At 35.5% G+C, this 25,123-nt stretch overlaps 2 protein-coding genes across 2 annotated transcripts; one reads left to right on the forward strand and one right to left on the reverse strand.

Annotated features, from left to right (window-relative positions):
• Window positions 1-1,004: 1,004 nt before the first annotated feature.
• Window positions 1,005-12,915, reverse strand: LOC145603794 (TOM1-like protein 5). The gene is made up of 11 exons (XM_081659777.1): window positions 12,746-12,915; window positions 11,926-11,990; window positions 11,134-11,258; window positions 9,514-9,592; window positions 9,226-9,324; window positions 9,002-9,115; window positions 6,673-6,836; window positions 6,365-6,440; window positions 3,461-3,546; window positions 1,967-2,302; window positions 1,005-1,885 (listed from the first exon to the last, which is right to left on the reverse strand). The coding sequence occupies exons 3-11, from the start codon at window positions 11,238-11,240 to the stop codon at window positions 1,552-1,554; spliced, it is 1,395 nt and encodes a 464-aa protein (XP_081515903.1). The 5' UTR covers window positions 11,241-11,258; window positions 11,926-11,990; window positions 12,746-12,915; the 3' UTR covers window positions 1,005-1,551.
• A 3,685-nt stretch (window positions 12,916-16,600) lies between these two features.
• LOC145604497 (uncharacterized) lies at window positions 16,601-25,057 on the forward strand. The gene is made up of 8 exons (XM_081660380.1): window positions 16,601-17,062; window positions 17,832-17,967; window positions 18,134-18,203; window positions 18,299-18,392; window positions 20,914-21,127; window positions 22,103-22,244; window positions 22,919-23,089; window positions 24,573-25,057. Exons 1-8 carry the CDS (start codon window positions 16,759-16,761, stop codon window positions 24,762-24,764), a joined length of 1,323 nt encoding a protein of 440 aa, XP_081516506.1. The 5' UTR covers window positions 16,601-16,758; the 3' UTR covers window positions 24,765-25,057.
• The last annotated feature ends 66 nt before the right edge of the window (window positions 25,058-25,123 follow it).

Below are 25,123 nucleotides of genomic sequence, written 5' to 3' on the forward strand. Positions count from 1 at the left end.
ACTATTTATTTCACTCATTAAACCATTCTAAAAACCCCCACTTGTCAATTGTCATAACCTCTTTCCAATTAGACTCTTCTTCATGATTGATAGGATTCTTCACAGCCTACAAGAATATTATTATTACCCCATTTCTCATAATCTTTTAGCTATTTCTTTCACTTATATAATGAAAATTTTTCCACCTTTGCTTCAAAACCACTACAACACTTTGCTCTTGCTAGGCTGCAGTTCTAAGCAAGACATAGATTCCATCATTAACGCGGCATTGTTCTTTAATCCAATCATCGGTTCGATGCAGTTTACATGACATGTGATACTAGGTGCACGTGATGATACAACTCCATACCGATACGTCCCTTTTGTAAGGGCAATTGTACAACTCAAGTGGAAAGTGCAACCATATTTGCATATTAGGAGTTCTAAATGAACGAAAAAATAGGTTTGGTTGGAATACGAGTGTTTTGCTTTGTTGGAGCACTCAAGGGTTTAGGCTCGAGACAGTCGAATGTGTTTACAAGTATTTCATTTGATTTTGAACTAATATAGCATAAAATAGGTTAAAGGTTGAGTGTTTTTATCATGGTCAAGGAAAGTGAGAAGCTTGGATGGGTGGTAAGCCAGGAATTTGTACAAGATTATCATAGACTTTACAATTGTATATTTAAAGAACCATCTTCATCTTGTAGGTGTCCGGTTGTTGAGGAAATGAGAGCTAGGGTATTGGAAGAGATAGCATGCCAACGATGTTAAGGATGTACTTTGCATAATTTATGAGAGATCACAAGGAGTTTGTAGGGAACAATTTTCATGTCTAATTCAGGGAATTTTAGGATCAGGACAGTGATGGATATGCGAGGAGAGTAGGAAACCTTTGCTTCAGTCTCGGGACTTATACTAAGCTAGTTGGCTTCCACAAATTATATCAAAAAATTAAAAAATAAAATAAATAAAATAAAATAAAATAAATAAATAAATAAATAAATAAAATAAAATAAAATAAATAAATAAATAAATAAATAAAAAATCTTAATAGCAATCTTTAACATGTACACAAAAATGCATTCCACAACTCTGATGGATTACAAGTTAAGATATTCTCTTTTGCTCAGCAACAGAAAATCTTGAAAACCTAGTGCACATACCATAAAACATATACAAGTATGCTTATAAATAATTAATGATTGCTACATTCATTCAGGTATAGATATACATATGCCAATAAGTCTTATAAGGATAACGACTCATTTACAAACTCATTTTAAAAAAAACCTTTGCTACAAGAAACCTGATTCCTATAGACCAATAAGACCATTCCCAATAACTTGTTACACAAACATACCAACACCCGACACAAGCTTGTATAAAGAAATTGTCGCCATCGACATGAGTAACCAGGCATATTCCTGTATGTCCACATCTTCAGACACCCTCACACAAACCCAGAACCACAACAATGAAAGATCTCTTTGCTTCCACAGCAGAAAACATATCAATACTCAACCACTAAAAGCCGCATAATAAATCAAAATACTCGAGTGGGCTACTAAATCATTCACAAGAACCTATGCTCCCATTGTACGAGCTATTACTAGCATTGCGACTGTGTAATGACAGACCCCTCATGTGGCCTGACAAAGAAGCGCCATCTCCCTTCTTCTCCTGGAAGAATTTTTCCCTCTCAACATGCTTTGAAGGTGGGGGTGGGATCAAAGTAGCTGAAGGTGGCCCCTGCATTTCACGAGATGGTGACTCAAGAGTTAGAGGTCGTATAAGAGGCCGATGCAAAGTTTCTGTTGGCATGGAAGCACCCTGCATTCCAAAGGTCCTCTCTTCTGCACTTTCTTCATCTTCAGGCCTCACAAGTGCTTTTCCTTTCCGAATCCTGAGTAAAGTCCAAGGTCAACAACACAAATTCCAAGACCAAGGAGAATAAAAAAATAAGATAAACTGCAAAGGCACACACCTACGAGAAAGCTGCGCTGCCTCCTCTTCTTCATCTGTATCTTCATGGTCAGTGCGATTGATACGATTTGGTGGTGATGTGGGTTGACCAACGTGATTTTTTTGGTTTGATGCCCAAGTGCCCCTAGCCCCATTAATATTATTATTTTTATGGTTTGCTACCCACGTGGCAGTATCCATGTGATTATTATTGCTCAATGGTGGAGTGGGCTGCTTGGGAGGCGCAGGAACATTAGCTGTTGGTGCAGGGCCATCTGAAAGTAGAGCTGCATGCTTTGCTAAAATCCTGCCCAGCTGCTCGTTCAACTCTATAGCCCGAGAGACCAATTTCTCATCTCTGTTTATAAAAAAATGGACATATTTAAAATCATAATATGATATTCGATGTAATAGCATATAGCAGTGCCCCAATTATAACAGTTTATTCATAGTCCAAAATTTGTCTCAAGACTCTTTACCCTCCACCCCAAAATAAACTCTGCACTATAATTTTGGATGATCCAACAAAAGTTCTACTCTTTTAAACATATTAATATAGATATTTAAAAAATTAATAAATAATTTCCAGCAATAGTTTAACATTTAAAATGAACACGAAATTCATTTTGGAACTTAGGGAATGCAACACTATTCTTCTTTTACCCCCTTTTGGAAAAGTAGACCTGAAGAAGGCTACTATTGGTCAATTAAAGTGTAAATGGAATTATTTTATTGCTACCAAATATAAAAGCAAAAACTTAAAGCTACCAATGAGAATTTCCCTTGATTTTTACATCTAATATTCTAATTAATGACAGGTAACAAGTTTGGGTTCACCACATAATGGATTCCAATGTAGGGTAATCTAACAAAATTACCTAAAACACATAGTTATATGGTATATTACGCTTTTTATAACAGACTGACAGGTTCAAGAGTAGCACAGGGAACCAACTTAGTGTGAACAACCTAATAAATTAGCAGTGAAGGTGTGCCATCATGTGTTGAAACATCATTTTCCACAAAGAGTACATATAATTTTGAGAACAATGAAAGATATATACTCCCTCCAGTCCCAAAGAGTTACTCACTTTTGCTTTCAGATGTTTCAAAAAGTTCAACTCGCTTTTGTTTTATTGCATTAATAGTTAACCCTATTACCCCACACTATTTAGTGTTTTTGCAGTATTTACACCTTTCCACTCACTCCCTTACTCTCTCCACTTACTTCTTACACTCAGCCACCTTTTGCTATATCTCTCATGCCTTATTCCTACACCCACTCACTTTTTACAATTTAGATTAGTAAAACACTCAAGGGAGTAGATCATTTTTTAATATAATATTAATATTGGAATGCATGCGGAAAACAAAAGATGGAGTCTAAAGGCCTTCCTATAATCCTACTCATAATTGATTTTGTTTTGATGAGAGGATGACGTAGTAATGAGCACATACAACAACAAAACTAAAATTAAAAAACTGGAAACCAGAAACACTACTTTAAAATATATACCTGGATGTCATCACAAGGTGCATTACTCTATCTTTTTGAAATGAACACTGCTCCACAAGATCAAGAGTGAACTCATCCTTTGCTGCCTAAAAGAGAAACACAAAGAGAGCTACAGTCAAACTAGGTTTAAGTAGCATTAATTCCATATATAGCTAATATCTCTTACTACCTTACCCCTATTACCCTGCACTATATAGTCAAACCCAAGTGATGAAGTCATGAATGACATAAGAAGCACGCCAAAACATGTAGACATTAAATAATGAATTCCCCTAGCTTCTTGTTCACTTTTTGAGGATACATGGTACAATCAAAGTTCCAGATGAACAGGAGAAAACTTATCAAGTTCATGACAAAGCGACCAATACAAAAAATAGATTGGAACAGATGATAGCCTATAATATATACACCAAGAACACAGAAACTCATCTCCTTTAGACCTTTACCTTCTTCAAAAGATTAAAATGTCAGAGAACATGCAAACTTGTCTTACAAACTAAACAAATACAACATTTGAAAAAGACTGTATAGTCTAGGCCAGTGATACAGGATCATGAACGAAATAACAGTCGGTAACATTTTATAGAACAAGGGTACAGCTCAGAGTTGAAGGAACAGGCTGGAACAGCCAAAAGAACAATGCTCAAACATGTCAACACTTAATTTAGTAGCAACTGATTCATGAATAATTTTGCCATCAAAAGCAACATTCAGCAGCTCCAAACCTAGTTTGCATGTCATCTATGTTACTCAGACACGTTATGACTACTGTAAATGTGTCAGAAATGAGTGAATATCCATGTGTTAGGTGTGTCAAGACTCGTAATTTGGACATTGGTAATTGGGAAAATTTCCATAAATTGATAAATTAGACACAGATGTAGGAGCACAGCATATACATATTCTTGATTTTAAATGAGTTCTGCACGTCTTTATGTGTTACAAATATTTACCACAGTTCAGATTGTATTGTTTGCTAAATCATACTAAATTTATGATCTCAAGTCCCATTTGAGAGTTTATATCTCACATAATTTTCTCTTCTTTCCCTGTCTCTTTGATTCCTTCTTTACAAAGAGATTGTTCATACCTTCAAGATAATTAGTGTCTAAGATATATAATGTTCCTGAAAAGAATTCCATACCTTTATACGAGTTGATAAAGGAACTCAGGTGACATAGTGTAGCATGCAGCGCTTGATATCCATGGAAATTAGACTTTCGCAAGGTAAGGAAGTTCGCCTAGACTTTCCCAATATTAAGTGACATAATGCTCAGACTTGGGCCATTACCCTATTGTTGACACGACAAGACCTGGGTGCGGATATGAAATCCAGGTCTGACCCATAGGAGAGAAAGTAAACTCGTGAGTCACAAACTCTAGATCTAAAATAGGTCAAATCCACCAAAACAAGAGCAGTCAGCATTTGTCCCTGTGTGCTATCTCTCTCTTTCTCTCTCCCCCCTTCTATTTACCTTTTTTTAGAGTAACTGATGTGGTAATCTTAATTACTTAACATGTCAGTGATAATCTTTTTTCAAGAAAATCTTAACCACAAGTTCTTTTGATATCTTAAGTGGTAGGCTGGTAGCTCTACTAGTCCCCTCCATCCAAAACCCCATGTCCACCTCCCTTAGTATTACCTCCACAATACATAACCACAAACCTTTGCAGCCATATTCATCAGTCAATATAAGATCTTCAAAATGTTTCAATATTAGCTACATGACATGCTCTCAATTCATGCCACACCTAGTTCTACCTGATAAAAGTCAATAAGTGCATGTCAATCAAGGTCAGCCAAATCATGACAAGCTTCATTCAGGTTTTGACAAGAGCTCCACTAATCGTAAGAAAAACTGAGGCCAACTAGTATCCTACCAACCATTTACACTCTGCTTCTTTAGCACAAGTATTTGAAGGTCTTAGAGGCTTAGACACTGAAGATGTTTCACTTGTTTTAGATTATAGAATGAGAACCTAGAAATGGATATGAAAAATGCTACCCAACCAAAAACATGTTGATCTTATACACATGTGAGGAATATTTCATAAGTGATTGATTTCAAGAACTGCAGAAAGATAACTCAGCAGCCCAGCCCTTTCAGTGCAACTTAGGTAATAAATTAAAAAAATGATTCAAGATATAGACAAGTATCTTTACAAATACATTTCAATTTCAATGGAAGTAATTTAGAGAAATAACCCCAAAAAATGAGAGAGAAAAAGGTGACAGGCAGCAAGCAGAGCTTGTACAGTCTATAACATTGCTCTCTACAGAATTAAACAGAGTAAAAAGGATCATACAGCTAACTTGGAGACATTAACTTCAATAATTGTCCTGGTGCCTAGCTGTACAATAATTTTGGAGACTATTGTACTAGTAGGAAAAAACACAAGATAAGTCCCAAATCACTCAAGTCCCAAATTGCCAGACTCTGGCTCAGCTTGTATGAGTTTTGGCTCAGCGCAGAGCTCAGATAGCCTTGAGTTTGAGCTAACGCTTGGCCAGTTGATTAAAACTACACTCTGAGATCAGTTTGATTCCTATTTTTTCTCCTCAACTTATTAATTTCTTTATGTTAGCATCTTATAAGATATCTTTACCAACATCTCAATAATTTATTTCAATAATTTATGGATGAGAAAATAAAATCATAGTAACAAAGTAAGGGGGAAATAATAAGAAAATAAATACTAATATATTGCAAAGGCACGTGAGTTGAACCTCACAATGTTCATATTGAGGCCCAACTTGGCTTAGGCTTGGTCAAACCAAGATCAAGCCAAGCTTAGATTGAGGACTTGACAGAGAGGATGTTAGTATTCAAAATGCACATAAAGCTACTGAAGAATTTGCATGAAAATGTAGCATCCACCGAAAGAAAATGAGTTTAAAAATACCTCAGGATTTTGAGCGTTGACTGCATCCAGAACTTCTCTTAGAACTTCCAATGCAGCATTAGCTTTTTCAATTATACTGCATGGGCACAAATTTCAAAAGCAATAAGCTTCATGCACCATAATGCTAATACACCACTCTAGAATATTTTTATGCATATTATACTAACACTTCACCATAGCAAAATTGCTATTTGGAACACTGGCATATTCATGACTTAGATAATTGTTAGAGATTTGACAACTATATCAGGAAAACCAAAAGAATGTCGAGTATAATTATGAAGAAAGAGAGTAGTAAATCAATCTACCTGGACCCAGGAGGAGGGGGTTCTTGACGTTCTTCCCTTTTAGGGGCCCTTTCACTGGCTGAGGCGGCAATACTTCCAACAGTTAAATTAATTTGGCTTGCACCAGAGGAGTTATGGTTAGATGAGACTGCATTAGGCCTTCCAGGAAACTTTACTCCTGCACTCTACATAAACAGAACTGATCAGCTCAATTTAGATTCAGAAATCATTATAGACTACCCAAATACAATACAACAAATCTTAATCCAGAAAAGGCAACAACAAAATATGGGAGCAAAAGAATTTAAAAACAATAACATGTGTGCCAATTGATGAACAAACAAAAGAAAACATACAATATTAACTACTATTACACAAACAATTTCAAGATGTGAAGGTTCAGTCACTAACTCTACAATTCCTTCCCATCTTTTTTTGGACAAACAAAAGAAAACATATAAAAATACCTACTATTACGTAAACAATTTCAAGATGTGAAGGTCCAGTCACTAACTCTTGAATTCTTTCAATCTTGGGAGAGGGGAGCATAATTCTCACATTTTCTTCCCTGAAGTGTGGTGAACAACAATTTTGTATCTCTTGTACCCTTGTTTTTACTAAGAGGAAAATATACAAAAAAGGAACGATAACCTAATTAGAATACAATTCAAGCTCAAAGGACCTCCACATTTTAATATCACCACAGTACCTCTTCAAGCTACCCCCATCTCAACTCTTAGAAAATGAAAGATGCTTGTGCCTAAGTAACATAGTGTTAGAATCCAACCTCCTTTCTATGTTTTAGATACCTTTCTAATGCTTTTCTAGGCTTTTAGTTTAAAGTTTCAGGCCTTAGACGCAATTGTTGCATTACTGTCAATCGAGAATCTTGTAAATGCAAATTAAAGCTCTTCAAAGGGCAAGAGATTAATTAAATCCAAAGGCTTTCTACCCGGTGTTGCTTGGCTGTTATGCTTGTGTTTTTGTTAGACCTTTATAGATATTGTGTCTTGCTTGCATAATAACCCCCCAACTCACTAGACGCTATTAGAAGCTCATAATCGGACCCGCTGGTGTCTGCTTTGACTTGCACGGCCATCACAAGCCCACCAAATAGACGTAAGCGCCTTGAGATCCAAACACCCGCTTGTGTTGCTTTGTGCTCAGAAGCCCCGTTTTCGCACAAGGCTTGTGTCCTTGTCGCCAAAAGGCAAGAGCGCGCCACAAAATCCGATGCCAAAACACTAAACTTTAAACCAACCACGAACAAGAGGACAATGAAAAGCATCTTCAACAATTACAACCTTAAATTTTCTAGCAAAAATTTCTTGGAAATTTAACCCTCTCCCTTCCTCTTCCCCCCCCCCCCCCCCCCCCCACCCCACCCCCAATCTCAAATATGCCAACTTTCTCCTATTGTTCCAACCTTCCAAGTTAGTGTTTCCCCTAACACATGCTGATGTAGTGATGTGCCACAACTTAGGAAATTATTAACTTCACATTAAATTTTTTCCACCTCCACATAAAGGCTATAATCTATCAAGGATTGAGTATAATAAAAAATCTGCACGAGTTAATAGAAACTAAAGAATCCACACAAGTTAATAGAAAAGAAAGAATCATACAAAGAGAAGCCACAAGAAAAGAAAAGGATATGATGTGTGACATAAAGTGATAAAGCTACAATCAGTGGCAGGCCAGGATTTCAAACTTGGTACAGCACTATCTAATACAATAATTCGTACTTCAAAAGCCATCAACTTGTTCCTTAACTTTGGTTTATTAAAAATAACACAATTCTAACTGTGGCGTATAATAAACTAACTTATGGGTTCAAACAATTAGACTGATTGAATCTAATAAAACGCAACACCTTAGTCAAACTCCAAAGTCCAAACCATAAATTATGACTGGGAGATGCGATTACTTTATACCAAGAAATGAATTTAACATTGAAGCATCGCTTACTCGCTTAGGCAGAGCTTTCTATCTTCCCAACTTTTGTGAACAAAGCATCTAAAATAATCTTAAACAATCCTCCGAGGACAAGGGGGAAGTATGAATATGAGAGGCTTGAAACTGATTCACAATCATTGCAAAAAGCAGTAGGAAATCTAAAGCAATACTTCAAAAATCAAAAAAGTTCACACACCTCGCACATTAATACAATATTAATTGACATGTTTCACAACCATTTCTCTTAGGGCTTAGATGAGACCTGAGGGGGGGAAAAAAAAGAACCACCATATACCAGCAAAAAACCATACAGTTCAGTTCAACTTTTATAATTGCTTTGAATAATATAAGACTTGACAAGTTACAAGCTGGAAATGCATGCAAGTACACCTACCACCAACTCATAGTAAGCATTGTAGTATTGAGGAAACTTTCCAGTCGCTCCACCAACTGATGTTTGTGTTGCATCCAGAAGAAGGAATATCCTTTCTCGCACTGGTAAATCAGACTGCATAACAGGAGACAAGAAAGAGAGATCGTGCATCAATAGACTATCAGAATTTGCTTTCCATCAGCCTGTCTTGTGGGGGGGGGGGGGGGGGGGGGAGTGATAAATACCTTTTTCTTCACAATTTTAACTAGAATAGGGAGAAGACCTGCTTCAATCACCAGCTTATGAACAGCCTCACCAATATTGTTCATCAACATCTCTAACAGCTGAAAGTTACAACAACAAACCAATGACCAAACCGTTTTATAAGATGTTAGCTTTTCATAACAACAATTGAAAGAGCATGCATCATTATTCTAACATGACACATACACAAACAAGACCAACAATAAAGTGTCCATATATGTAAGGAAATGCAATAATGAATCCTGAAAGAACTGATTAGCTCTACCTACCATAACAGCATATAGCTGAGCATTTGAACTTTTACTACCCAAGCGCTTTTTGATCGCTTTCATCACATCCTTCGCTTGCCTATACAGGATAATTGCCGAGACATTAACACGCTTTAAGCTGATGAAAAGAAAAGAAATCACCAGAGAAGAGAGGTGCACTAAAGACCTCAAAATTTTGTAAAAAACAGATACATTATATTCAGCCAGCAAATTTGATTTCATCAAGCAAAAGGATCCTAGGCACAAATTGTACAAGTGATTGGTAAGTCCAGCCTAAACAATAGTGTAACAGCCATATGCTTGCAAAATTTACTCCCACCTCATCATAGACAGTTTCCTCGTGAAAAAAAGACTAAATTAACACCACACAAGAATATAAATAAATAATTGATTGATTATTCAATAGAGATGTAATTTAGCAACTGGCTTCTAACATCACCTACTACTGGAAAAAGCTCATAGCCTACATATTAATACATAGAATACAAACCCAATGGTCACCAAGAGAAACACCAAAATCCGGTCTAAGAATTCAGATGATGACACAATGAAGAACTTAGAGTGAAAGTACTATCGATTTTTTTTTTTTCACTAATACCTTGAACCTGGATCTTCTTATCAAGACAAAAGAGTATAAAAAATCAGAAAACAGATACATGACCCCTCTGATGATGGTGAGGATGTTTCCATAGGTCACTTGAATTTAAAAGAAATCAATCTGCACTTTAAGATAAAAATTGTCTTCCAACTCTGAGAAATAGATATTAATTGTTTTCTAGGCTATCAATCACTCACTTACCTCCATCCCCCCCCCCCCCCCCCCCCTCCCCCCAACCCAAAAAAATAAAAATAAAGCACAATAATGTGGTTTCTCATTATTTCATAATATTAGCTAATTCTTGTACCATGTTACTGATATGCTGTGGAGCAACTTTCTGCTTGTAAACTTGTATAGTCATAAATAACCAGAAAATAAGAGGGGGTAACAGCTTCTTTAAACATGAATAGATAGCTCAGATAGAGATCTTAGTTGTAAACAAGCCAAAGCAAGCAGCACAAAGCCTCGACATAAACAGATGGGATCGACCAAGGAGACACTTTCTCAATTATATGCTAAAGATTAGTCTTTATAACGTATGCTGGCTACCTAATCCGGGACTCATTAATTATTAAAAATACAAGTCTACAATTCTCTCTTACAGATTTTACAGCAATAGCACCTTAATCTAGCTTAACACCACCTCTGCTAACATGAGCAGATAATATAAAGATCAAGGCTAAGGATCTATAGACCGCAGAAACATATGGACAAATAGATCAGACTACTGATTCCTTCAGACATGCATATAACCTCAAACTCTCATAGTGTCATTGTTACCAACTTTTTTATATCGCTCCAGCAGAAGAATGAGAGTGTTTACAAGTACTAGATATTAAAAGTCAAAACAAAACTTTGAGTAACAGATGTCCCTAATGGAACCCTTATATGTATTTTTCTTGATACAATTTCTTCAGTTATAAACTTCATGCCCAAACTTGTAACAATATAGGTCAATAAAAGATTTCATAATTGATTGTATGCCAATAATAGAACATAGAGTTTAATTCAACAGGATATACCTCTGATCATGAGCAACTATTTCACAGATCTCAATGTTTTTGGCCCAGTCAACCTCAGTTAGTTTGTCACTTGTTGCAATATTTACAAGCTCAGCAGCCATTGTCATCTCCCCGAAGTTTTGAGTCTGCCAACAAATGGGGTAAAAACTTTTAGAAGTCCTTATTCATCTAACAAAGTTTACGGAGTGACATTTCTAAAAGGAGATCAGCATGGAAATCAATACTTGGCAGCAAAAGTTAACTGAACATTTCAGCTACAAAATAAAAAACAAAATAAAACTACTTCATGCATTTTCAATATTAGGACCAAACTCCAGACATGAGCCATGTTACTGGATCACATAGACTTGGCCATGGTGAATTCTGAGTCATTAGATAAAATATGTAGCTTTGTTTTCCATCCAATTCAACTTCATGCACATTTCTTATATAACAAGGGAAAGTCAGACTAATAGAACCATCCATAAATCCATACAAAAGAGCATGAATGCACGATTAATGATAGACTGAAAATTTCCGATGGCAAACACAAACAACGAAAAGGGTATTACGGTCAAAACTTAACCCAGCTCACCTAACCTACATCTAGTACTTGTAACTAACAACTACATGCATATGATAATAACAGACAATGATATGTGAGAAGTGTTACCCTTCAACAAACATGCACTGCATACATTTCTATCAACCAAAAAATAAACAATGATTCTTAACAAGATCGAACGAAAGAATAGGCATTCAGAGGAACGATACCCATATATGAATGATACCAATAATAGCTAAGTGATTTACCTATCAACAGTCTGTGCAGCCTCAAGAGCACTTAGAAACATACGCCAATCCCAATCCTAGCCACACTGGAAAGATAAAAATACTTAATATGATGTCCAACAATACCTCGCCAATCCAAAAGTCATTTTCTTTGAAAAGTTAACAATTCAAACACACAAAATAATACTTCCTCCATTCTCAATTAATTGCAACGATGTGGGATTTCAAACAACGAGGAATCCAACAACCAATTAAAGCAATGCTAACATTATTTAATAACCACCCAAAATGGAAAAATTTGCGATTAGAAGAAAACGGAGGAAGTATTAACATTAGCTGCGTATTATTAACAAAACACAAACTTATATTAGAACGTTAAATTCCACTTGATCACCCAAATAGGCAAATACCCACTTCCATAAACCCCAAAATAAACCAAAAACATCAACAAAGTATACTTACTACTTACATTTCAATCATTCAATATACCATACTCCTCTCAACATACCCATTGCCAATATTACAAGCAAAGTTAATAAAATCACTTATTCCATCTCCTAAGTCCTAACAAATTATGAAACACAGAAGCTTAACATAGAACATTAAGAAATAATTCAACTTAATAACACCCATCAAACGCTTGATTTTATCATTCATTTCTAACTAATAATTATACTAAATAAATACTCCGTATATTTATATATATACTTTATACAAATATATAATACGGAGTATTTATAGTTAGCCCTTAAGACTGCGTATATCAAATCCGTAAACTAAATACAAATACAAAAGATGAATTAATCCGGAAACTAAAATTGATAAAATGATGAAAACTTACAAGAGAATTAAAGAATGGCGGAGATCAGAAGGAAAAGAAGCATTAATTAGTGAAGAAATTAAGGTGATGAAAGAAGAGAATCTTGAGAAAGAGAAGGGTTTAAGATTACAGAAAGGGAAAGGGAAAGGGAAAGGGAAGGAGTCAGGACTCAGGAGAGAGAATTATTGCTATTTTTTTACAGTAAATGTCCAGCACCGCCACGAGGACGACAGCACCTTTAACCAATTCCTTTTTTTTTTTTTTTTTTTTTTTTTTTTTTTGTGTGCTGTATTTTGGTGGGCACTACAAATACGAATACACATACGGCCGTTTTTTTTTCCTTCTTATATTTGATTTTTCGCGGTCTCCTAAATGCGTCTTTAAATATGTATATACGAGTTTTGAATTCTATACACGTAAAAATTATAAAAATGTGATATTAAAAAAATTTTACAATGTTACGAATATTATCTTTTATAGATTAAAGGTAATTTATATGATTTAATTTTTCAAAGTTTGATCCCGAAAAATGGCAATGGGGCAAAAATAAAGAGAGGGAAGGAATACTACTCTTAATCAAGCTAGATTTTTTTCTTAGTTCTCAACCCACACGGTTTTTTTTAGTTTTGTACTCCCTCCGTTTTTTAATACTTGTTCTATTTCTCCATGCGTGGAGTTTTAGGAAAGTAATAAAATATGGAGGTAATGGGGTAGTTGAGAAAATAAAAAATTGTAAAAAGCAAAAGTAGTGGAAGAATAGGAGAGAGAGTATTATGTTGGGTTCACTATGTGTGATAAATGAATTAAATATTGTAAAAGCTTTCTAAAAAAGGAAATGGAGCAAGAATTTAAAAACGGCCGGAAAAGGAAAGTGGAGCAACAAGTATTTAAAAACGGAGGGAGTATTTGCGGGTGAGCACTTGGAACTAGACGGGAGGGTAAGGGAATTCCTACATCTTAGCACCCTCACTTACTAGGATTCGAACCCCAAACCTCTAGAATTTGAGATAAAAAAAAACTTACCAAGTGAGTCAGTATTTTGTTGGTCTTAATCAAGCAAGATTGATGAAGTTGGTGAACAACCTATCATGATTTTGAGATCACAAATTCGAACTCCGCCAACTACATTTGATTGGGAATTAAGGGTTTGGAATAACTAAAACAATTTGACTAGGCACAATTTTTACATAATAACATTTTTTGAGCTATTAAAACAGCAAAATGTCAAGCGCTCAAGCTACTCCGTACTAGTTAAGATATTTAAGAAATTGTATTAATATATAGTGGAGATAATAAAAACACGATTATGAAAAAATTGGAGATGATAAAAATCCATAAGATTGGGGACCATGAGAAATAAGAGATACTTGTATTATCTTTTAGCCAAAAAAAAAAAAATACATTTACACCCTCATATTTAGGGCCATTCTCCCAGACCGAAAACAAAAATATTGAATTTCAAAACCAAAGACCGAGGTGATTAAGCTACGACCAGACTGAGACCATATAAAAAAAAATAGAAGAATATATTTTTAGAAAAGATTTTAAGTTTTTACAAAAAATATTACAATAAAAACTCGAATAAAGGAAGGGTTTTTCAACCTCCTTCGAAAGAAAAAGGTTTATCTCCTCTTTTTTGGGGAGAAAGTTCTTAAGTTTGAATCTATGATATTAGATCCAATGGAGTTGTCGTGAAATTATATTGTTGGTAAAAAATTATTTCGAGATCTCAAATATTATCAAGTTTTCGAATACCTTCATATAAATTAGAAGGAAAACATCTTCAAGGGTACAAAGGATCGTTAGATTGTCTCTCTAACAAGGTTGTATCTTCCAGCGATATAAACGGGAAATGTTCTTACAAGATCTACTCGACGATCATAGTTTTTATGAAGGAAATTTTCATTTGATTTTATATCTTATGTATTTGTTAAGGTCGACTCTCCTTTGTAGATTTCGTATGACTTTGTATCAATGAATTATATTTACTATTCAAAAAAATCTTGATCATTTTTATAGATTTTATGCATATTTTCAAGCAAAGAAAACCCAATCCTTTTTAAAAAGGAGTTTTGGACCAATCAGACTGAAAACTGAAAAAAAAAACAAATTATTTCACGACTTAAAGATTGGATTGGTTAATTCGTTCTAGTCCATTTTTCGGTCCAAGCTGGTTTGTGAACACTCTACTCATGTAGTACGAAGTGCCGCCATTCTACTTGTATCATAAAACACTCATGTCATCCAAATCATACCGTTGAAATGTGAAGAAAAAAAACATATTGTTGAAATTTGAAGGAAAAAAAAAACGTATTGTTGAAATGTAAAGAGCTCGGCAATGTTTGTGCATTTATTTGAAATAAGCAAAAGATAATTACTATATCCCGTAAAATAAAATTACTATATCTTGCATTTAATGGTTTTTTAAAAAAAACTTTAGTTTTCTATAATTTCTCTCTCTAAAATTATCCAAACTAGATTCTTAAGACATCATCCAAATAATTAGTCATATCATCTATACAATTAACCATGTCATCTAGCTAGACAATGAATGATATCATCTGGGAAATGTGATAAGGGATGTTGCCTGTCTTCTTGAGATAGATTGGACAGTTACAATCTTTCATGCAAGTAGAGAAGTAAACTTTGTGGCTGACAAACTTGCTACTATGGAAAGAACCAAGATCAAAGTGGGAGAAAGAGTCCCTTTTAGCTACCCACCTGCTGAGATATTTCAGACTTATGCACTGAAGTCCACCAAGCTTGATCCTTCAACTATGTCCTTTTGCAACAACTTTTGTTATCTTATTGTTGCTGCTCTTTAATTCTTCTTTTGTTTACTTTAAAAAATACCATAATGGTTTAAGTTATACTCTAATTCGAATAGCTCTGAGTTGGCTGTGTTTACACTCAGACTATTCTTTTTGTTCAGGTGACTATGAGATGCTGCTAAGCTCTCTAACTTTCCTGTATGCTTTGCTGATTTAAATCATCAACATTTCTATAATGGATATAATATAATGTTCCCTTTTGTGGTAAAAAAAAAACGACAAAATGATATCATCCAACCACAACTACTAATATTATTAAGACAACTAGTCATATCATCCAGACAATTAATCATGTCATTCAGTCAATTAATCGTATCAGCAGCCTACATAAATACTTAATGATATCATCAAAACAATTAATCATATTATCAAACAATGAATGATATATATTCATCCAACACATAAACACAAAGTAGTTGCTAATACTAAATTTGGAAAGCCCAACACTACTGCTATTAGAGGAATTAGATGAGCCTATGCTTTCAAGCCTAACTGATAATAACAAAGAAGGTTCAAGCATCAAGGATGAGAATGAAGTTTATGTGAGTGACTTTCCTACCACATTTAGTTGAAGTGGAATCTATAGGTTCTAATGAAAGATGATCCCATGCCTCTGGTAACCAACCAAGTGCCTTCTACTTCCACATCCACTGCCTTCAAGTTCTCCTCCAAGACAAGAAGACATGGAAGGCCACACATGTCAAAGGTGAAGAGCCAAGAAGAGTAAAGGAAAAGGAATGAGCTCTAATCATTTAACGATAAACATTTGTGAAAGAAATCGACAGACCCCTAGTTTGTTCTCCTTAATAGGATATGAATGTTGTACCCTCATCCCCGTTTTTTTTTTTTTTTTTTTTTTTTTTTCTTGTGTTAGGATGATTATGAGAGTCAAACTATTACCAACTTTATCGGGTAGTCTCGAGTTGGTTGGGAGCTATAGTTTCCTTTATTCACCTTGACAAAAACAAAATGTCTTAATCATAGTACAATCATCAATTCAATCCAAATCCTAAACTTTAAATATAATATAATTTCTTAATTATACAATACTGTATATCACTCTGCTTACTCCATTTCTTTTATCAACCTTCTAATTACCAACTCTATTTCTCTCTCTTTCCACCATAATCATTCATCAAAAACCTTTAAATTAATCCCAATTCAAACCCTAATTCAACCCCAAATCCCCAATTCCCAATTTCAATGGCGTTAATTACCCGAAAATCAATCATCAAAAGAATAATCTCAAGCCCATCTTTGATCTCAAGATCAATTTTCACTAATTCTTCCATTGATCATCATCATCATTCTTCAAGCTCTTGTTCTTCATCGCAGATGATTTCTCCTCCTTCTTCTGCTTCGTTTTCTTCGTCGTCGTATAATGTAAGTGGTGCTGGAGCTTCGTTCATGAGAGGTGTGATGTTTACGAAACCAGGTCAACCTCTTGTTATTGAAGATTTTCAAATGCCTCGTCCTAAAGCTAATGAAGTTCTCGTTAAAACCAAGGGTATTTAATCTTCTATACTTCTTTTTTTATTATTTTATTTTTGTTGGGTTTTTGTCATTTAATTTAAATTTTATTTTTTAGATTGTTGTAGTTGTATGAATTTCAGCATAAATGGATTATGAAAATTACATGCAATGGGAATTTATTTATTTATTTGTTTTTTTTTTATTTTTTAATCTTACTTTGTATATGTTTTTTATTTGATAATTGTTTGATTCTAGCTTTTTTTCTATGAATTTTCCAAAAAAAAAAATAATAAATAAAATAAAATCGAGTGAAGGTAGACAGAAGTGATACATATAACAAGAAATGTATGATTTTGTTTGAGAAAACTGAGCAAAGGCATCTGAATTGTGTTAGTAATGAGCCAGTTCTTCGAAATAGGGGTAGTAGCATTTTTATTTTGCAACTGTTTATTATTGCTTTATATTCGTCTCAAAATCAACTTTAATGTAAAACTAGTGCATTTTAATTTGACCCCAGTTTGATTTTATGGGTCAAATCGAGCTTTGCGAAGTTAATTGTATTACTATCTTTAATCATGTACAACGAGAAAAAGTTATGGTCAAAGAAAGAAAATACATATCAAAGACTGTAAAATTTAATCAGGCTTATTGCGAAATATTTGATATTATTATGTGTTCTGCTATATATGCTTGTTTGTGATAGAATGAAGGGGGTGGATAATTCAAATTTATAGAGGCTTGGTAAGGTTGAGCGAAGAGAAATTGACGGACTTGTTCTGACATTTGCAATTTCCTGTCTGCAGCATGTGGAGTATGCCACTCTGATCTTCATGTGATAAAAGGTGAACTTCCATTTGCCAGCCCTTGCATCCTTGGCCATGAGATCACGGGTGAAATCGTAGAACATGGTCCTCTAACCGATAGCAGAATTATGCAAAGGTTGATTAATCATGTTCTTAACTTCTTACTGATAAGTTATTATAATTTTCAAATTATGAGTTTTTTTTTCGATATGCTATATGATAGAATCCATGGTGCAATGCATAATGTGTGATTTCTTATGTATAGACTTGACAATAGTTGCGAGCAATACTTAATTTCGCAGATGTCCTATTGGATCACATGTTGTTGGAGCTTTTATCATGCCTTGTGGTAACTGTTCCTTTTGTTCAAAGGTAGATATAATGGCCTTTTTTTTTATTTTTTTTTTATTTGTATAACTTCCTCTTAATTTTATATTTTGCTACTTGCATTTTTTTATGCAAAATAGGGGCAAGATGATCTTTGTGAAGATTTCTTTGCATATAATCGAGCAAAAGGAACTCTTTACGATGGTGAAACACGGCTATTCCTTAGGAGCAATGGTGAGTAGTGTCATCGTTACCAAACATTACAGTATCATTTTACTTCAAGCTTCTATGTTTTAACCAGAGTTTAATGTTTACTGCCTACTTCCTACTTCCATATTTTATTTTATAAAAATCCTCAATGTTGTTTATGGGTGATATTTGTAGAAAATTAATAAAATAGTAGTACGTGCTTACCAAATACATAAGTGTTGCAATTATTATGAAAAATGATGTAAATAGAAAATGTTGTGATTAATACAAAATGTAGGGAGTAATTAGGAGGGACATCTACGAGTCATGGCTAGGAGTTAGGAGAGCTTACTACGGAGTAATTGTGAAGCATCATTGAGTCTGTTTATTTTCAGATTTTCCAAGATAGATGATAGGATAGTGTGGCTAGCTTCCTCGGGGTCCTTTGCTTTTCTTTCCTTTTAAATGTTAACCACATTGAAACAACTCCAAATTTAGAATCTCTCGTTCTACCTATATTTGGAAGACTAAGCTTCTGAAGCGTGTGAAAGTATTTTCTGGGTTGCTAGCTTAAGAAAATTTACTAAGAGTGATAATTTGAGAGTTTGGAGGCCAAACTATCTTCTCACTTGTGCAGTTTATCTCATTCTAGTGAGGAGACAGAATCCTTTTTTTTTTTGTTGTGCCCTGAGTAATTTTTTTATTCACCAAATACCCATCAAAACTTTCAAATTCACCAAATACTCATCACTTTCTCAAAAATGTCATCAAATAACCAAATGACTAACGGACGTTAACTCCGCTAGTCATTAAAGCCTTATTATGCCACATGGAAAAATGTTATTTGTTATTTATTTAATTATTTAAATTTTAAAAATAATTAATTGATTATTTAAAAAAATTAAAACAAAAAAAAATAAAAAAAAAACCCACCCACCAACGCCCAGCCCCAGTCCCCGCCACCACCGCCGGCGAGGAATCGCCTGAACCCCAACCACACTGGCGCGGAATCCGCATGAATCCCCACACCGGCGCCACGCACCAAAGCCCAGCCCCAGTCCCCTGCCACCACTCCCACCGACATCTGCAACAACCCCCCCGGTCGCCGCCCTTCTCCTTCCCAAAACCACTTTCCCCACCTTAAAACTCCACCCAAAACCACTCTCCTTTCCCGATGGTGCCCAGCCGGCGCCCAGCCCCCAAACCTCATCCCCAACCGACAAACACCTTAATTTAAACCCCAAAATCGAAATCCCCAAATTGAAACCCTAGATTTCAATTTTGGGGTTTTCGATTTTGGGGTTTTGGCGTGGTTGTCGAGGGAGGGGGGATGGACGGTTTGGGTTCACCGTCGCGGGGAGGGGTTCTTGGACGCTGGCGGTGAGCTGGATTTTTCGAGGGAGAGGGGAGTGGGTTTTCCGATTGGGGGGTTTTTGGTGTTTGTCGCGGTGGGGAATAGAGGAGGGATGGGGTTGTGGGTGGGGGGATGGAATCTCCGGCGACGGAGGGGTCACGCCGGCACAGGCGCAGGGGAGGGGGTGGGGGTGGATACCGGGGGTTCGGCTGGCAGGGGGCTAGGTCGATGGGGGAAGGAAGGTGGCTTGGGTTTGTTTTTAATTTATTTTATTAATTATAATTAAATTAAAAAATTAAAAGAGAACCAATCCCAGCATGCCACGTGGCATATTTAGGCTTAATGACTAACGGAGTTAACGTCCATTAGTCATTAAGGGTATTTGGTGACATTTTTGTTAAACTCAGGGGCGTAAGGTGAATTTGAAAGTTTTGATGGGTATTTGGTGAATAAAAAAATTACTCAGGGGCATTTGGTGAAATAGCCGTTTATTATTTTAGGTTATCTACTAATACAAAACATTGAGGTTTGGAAGGTGAATTGTGTGAGTGCTTAGTTGGAGAGCAATGATAGATTATTCTTGGTCCGGAAATTTTTTCAGCCTCTTAGTAATCATGGGGTGCTCTACTGCTCTTTGGTGTGTCAGTTGAATTTCTTTTAGGTTCACCATACTTGATTTTTGGTAGGCCCCATTCTATGCAATTTTTAATTTTCTTTATGTTGACATGCATATACTTTATAAAAAGAGATTATCTGTTATTTTCAGCCAAATCGCCATATTGATAACTTGGCAAACAATTGCCATATAGTCTTCCCCTTTGAGAATAAATACCCATGATGTCAAGCACTGTTTGATATCACAGCTTATGAGATATACAACATGCAATGCCTCCTTTACTCTACAATAACCTCTAGCTCACCTGAAATGTTAGAAGCTTGAAACCCATTATTAGTTCCTTGTCATGAGATTAGCAATTGGATTCAGCATCCATGGGAGCTCACTGAGTTAGGTATCTCTAATATGCCTAAGTCAACTCTTACGTGGGTTGGTATCCTAAATAACTAAAATACCCTTACTTCCATTTACGTAGTAATTTAAAACTGAGTGCTCCTTATTACAAGACTTGGCAAGTTTCATCTCCCACTGCATAACTTAAGTTTCTACTCAACAATCTGCATGTGACTGATTATTTAAGGTGTCAATCTTTGCAGGGAAACCAGTGTACATGTACAGCATGGGAGGCCTTGCAGAATACTGTGTAATTCCAGCTCATGGCGTAACTGTTCTGCCGGACACATTGCCATATACTGAGTCAGCTATTTTAGGCTGTGCAGTATTCACTGCTTATGGTGCTATGGTTCATGCTGCTGAAATTCGTGGTGGGGATTCTGTTGCTGTGATTGGTATTGGAGGCGTTGGCTCCAGGTATGAGTCAGAAATTTTCGTTTAGTACAGTTTCTTGCTAAGGAGTAGTTATATTTTGTATGCTGGATTTCTTGGTTTCATACAATTAGGTTCATCTCTAAGATCTTTATCTTCAATAGTCTCTCTCTTGTTCTTGAACTGGCCTGGCCGACTTGATTCTAAAATCTTGGTTGTTTGCATGGTTACTGTAAGTCTGAATGGGCACTTAGTCATAAAGCTGCTAGCAATGCGCAGGACAATTCAACCATTAAACTGTTCACATATGGGGTATCATCTTGGTGTCTTAGAGCTAAGCTAACATACAACCTTTCGTTAGTAATTTTCTCAATACTTTTTTCACAAAAGTGGGGTCCACACTTACCCACCTTGTTTTCTGACACTTTTCTTCCCCCATAGTCTCCGTGCCCTGAAGCAATATTAACTCAGCTATGCACAGAAGGATCATATCTTTTAAATAAAAAATTTTATTTTAAAAGGGGAAGGGGTGAAATCTACAACTCTGGGAATATTTAGTTGCCGGGAATGAAATTAAAGCGTAATTCCTTATTGACTCCTATGTAGAACTTAGCTGATTTGTGCGTAAAGAAGAAAAAAACCACTCACTTGGTTACTTCCACACATTAAAAGTGTAGTCGTAGACATCAAAAGACTGCATTTATCCAGAAATTGTTCTCCTCCATAGCTCTTCTAAGTCCAAAGAGTTGCATACTTCACTTGAAAATGCTCCTCCACTGTAGCAGGGCAGATCCACCTTATTGTGGTAGATTTAGATTTGCTTGCTCTGGAACATATTTATGATTCAGAAGCTCTTAATAGTTGTTAGACTTCTCATTCTCGAGGATTAAAGTCATTGTATATGCATAGTGTAAGTTACTTGTGAGGTAACCAACTTTGTTATATTTTAATTATTGACTAATCTTTTTGCTGTTCAACTTTGGATGACTGGGAGTATATGACAATAGATGCATGTTTCAGCTGTTTGCAGATAGCCCGTGCTTTTGGTGCTTCTGCCACCATTGCTGTGGATATTAGTTTTGAAAAGCTCATGAAAGCCAAGGATGTTGGTGCCACCCACACGGTTAATGCTCTGAAAGAAGATGCAGTTGAAAAAATTAAAGTGATGTACTTACCCCTTCTGTTAGCTTATAAATTTATATGCCTTTGAGACTACTTATTTACATGTGCACATAGGTCTTCATATTTGAGACTGGGTTTTATGTTATGGATTCAGATCTGCTTGAGACTACGGCAAAATTAAAATTACCGAAGTATATTGTTCTTCATTATACATTGTTGACCTGCAAATTCTCTTTGAGATGGGTTCTTGAATATGGCTGTGACTCTGTGAGCTATGCTCAGTTTGTATTCTGTTTGTACATTCATCATACTCTTCATCTGATTAAGAAGTTTCATGATGATTGCTCCAATGGATATCTTGTGATCAAATGCTTCTCGTTGAGTTTTTTTGGCATTATTAAATTCAATAAATACGAAGCATTTGCCTTTCTGTGATTTTGGACATTCTTACTGGGACCCTTGACAACTACTCAAAGCTTTGAATGTTCTGCTGGCATTTCTCAGATAATTTTCAGACACTTTATTCTTGTCCACATGTTATTTTGTCCTATATGCATTATTTAAACTCTTGTTTTCTCACTTCGGCCTTAAGATGCTGTCAAATTAAATTTAATGTGCTTTTCATTGCATTATCAATGTGCTAACGTTTTCATGCATTTCACGATAAGGTTATTTGATTATTAAGCTGAACCTGTTTTCCAATTGGCTGTGCAGGAAATAACTGGGGGAGCTGGTGTTGACATTGCCATTGAGGCTCTGGGATTACCAAAAACTTTCCAACAGTGCACACAAAGTGTTCGTGATGGAGGAAAAGCTGTCATGATTGGTCTTGCAGATTCCAGGGCTAGAGGAGAGATTGATATAAATCGTCTTGTTCGTAGACAGGTGTGTTGCACATCTGATCTGGTAGTTTAACAAATTGTTTTGTATAACATGCTTGTTTGGCTAAGTTATTGTCGTCTGTCTATTTAAAGAATAAGAAAATTAGCTAAAAGCATAAGTAAATAGAAATTCTGAAGTGAGGAGATTGAGCACCACAGTACATAATGTACAAATGTATATGTGCTTCATCTACTGTAAGCAAATAGTTGGCCAAAGGTGATATATTTTGGGTATATTTTATCGATCAGTCAATAGAGATAATTATATTGAAAAGAAAATAAAAAAAATATAACCATCCCAATACCCAGCCTACTCCCCTGCCACCCCATCTCCACGACAACTAGCTCCAAATTATATTGCCTTCTTCCCATCATATACATACAGGGCTTTGTTTAGAGAGAGAAAGGGTGGAGATAGGATACTAATCCCAAAAAGAGCATTTTCCTGGTTTGTTGAAGGGACTTGGGATTAATTTTGGAAATTGAAATGAGTATTAAAAATCCCTCACAGCCCCTTTGATAGCCGGTATTGAATAGTGGTAATGTGAATCTAAATGTAATTTTGCAAACAAAGTAACAACCTGATGTCCATAGTCGCAATCCATGATATTTAATATTGACTCCATCACTACATTGTGTCCACATTGCCAAAGTTTTTTTTTCCTAAATATGTCATGCTTAAGTAGGTGCAAGCTACATGCATCGCATGCGAAAGTGGTTTCGCGGATGTTACCGTGTTCATGATTGCATTTGAGATTCAAAACCATGGCGCAATCCCCCCCTTCCCACCCCTCCCAAGATTAGTAATGAACGGAAATGAGAAGTGGTGGAAAAGTAAGAGATGATTTGGGATGAGTTACCATTAACTTTGGGAATGGGCATTAACTTTTGTTACAGCTTCCATTCCCATTACCACTACTTTTCACTACTTATCAGTTATCAAACATGCTATTAATCCCACCATAATAATACCTAGACAGTATTTGTAGGACTTCTCTTCCCAATAATTGTTAACTTATTCTCATTAACATTTGTTACAACTTCCATTTTTTTTTACCATTAATCAAACATGCTATTATTTGTAGGATTTCCCCAAATGCATTCACCATTGTTAATTTTACTTGGTAAAAAAGATGTGTATTTTGTTTAATTTCATACAAAAATAGAATTTATGAATGGTTAAATTGAAAATATACTCCGTATAATGGATAGTTGAGATTAAAAGGTTATTATGGTTGTTTGAAAACCATTATAAATCTTCCACTAACACACCCCACTTTGAACACCTTGATCAATATTCAATACCCCTATGCAATACTATAGTGGCCAGACAGTGTATTTCAAACCTAAACTCAAGCCCAAGAGAATTAAACCATCAACCCTTGGAAGTATTGCACAGAACTTAAGTATGAAAGTTTTTCTATTCAACTAGTTTTACCTTGAGTTTTGTAGCTGATACATCTTGATTTCTATATATTGAGCTACAGGTGAAAATTATTGGTTCTTACGGAGCAAGAGCTAGACAGGACCTACCCAAGATAGTTAAATTGGCAGAAACAGGTGCCTTTAATCTCAGCTCAGCTGTCTCAAAAATATACGACTTTGAGGATGCAGACAACGCATACAAAGATCTCAGTCAGGGCAGCATAATTGGTCGTGCTGTCATCAGTATTGCTTGAAGCTCAAGGTGGATGTCAAACTAATAAAGAATAAAATTAAGATGTTCCTGAAGCTAATTTCATGTATATGCTGAATATGTCAAAAGAGATGATTGTGAATTACTTAGATCTTAGCACTTGGCAAATTTAGTTGATGGGATACAAATCGCAAAGTGATACTTGGATCATAAATTGTTCTATATTGTTGTAAATTGGGTGGTTTACAACTTTACAAGTGTGGTATGTTCCTAAAACCTTTTTAGCTGTAAAACTTTTCAGGGGGTTGTTTTTGCTATAATGCTTTCAGGCTTGAAGTTGACGATTTCTATTATTTAATCAGACCCTAAATTCCCTGCCCATGGTCACTTATTATAGCCGCA

The sequence above is a fragment of the Chenopodium album genome, chromosome 22 (genome assembly GCF_948465745.1).
Source record: "Chenopodium album chromosome 22, dcCheAlbu1.1, whole genome shotgun sequence".
NCBI lineage: Eukaryota > Viridiplantae > Streptophyta > Magnoliopsida > Caryophyllales > Amaranthaceae > Chenopodium > Chenopodium album.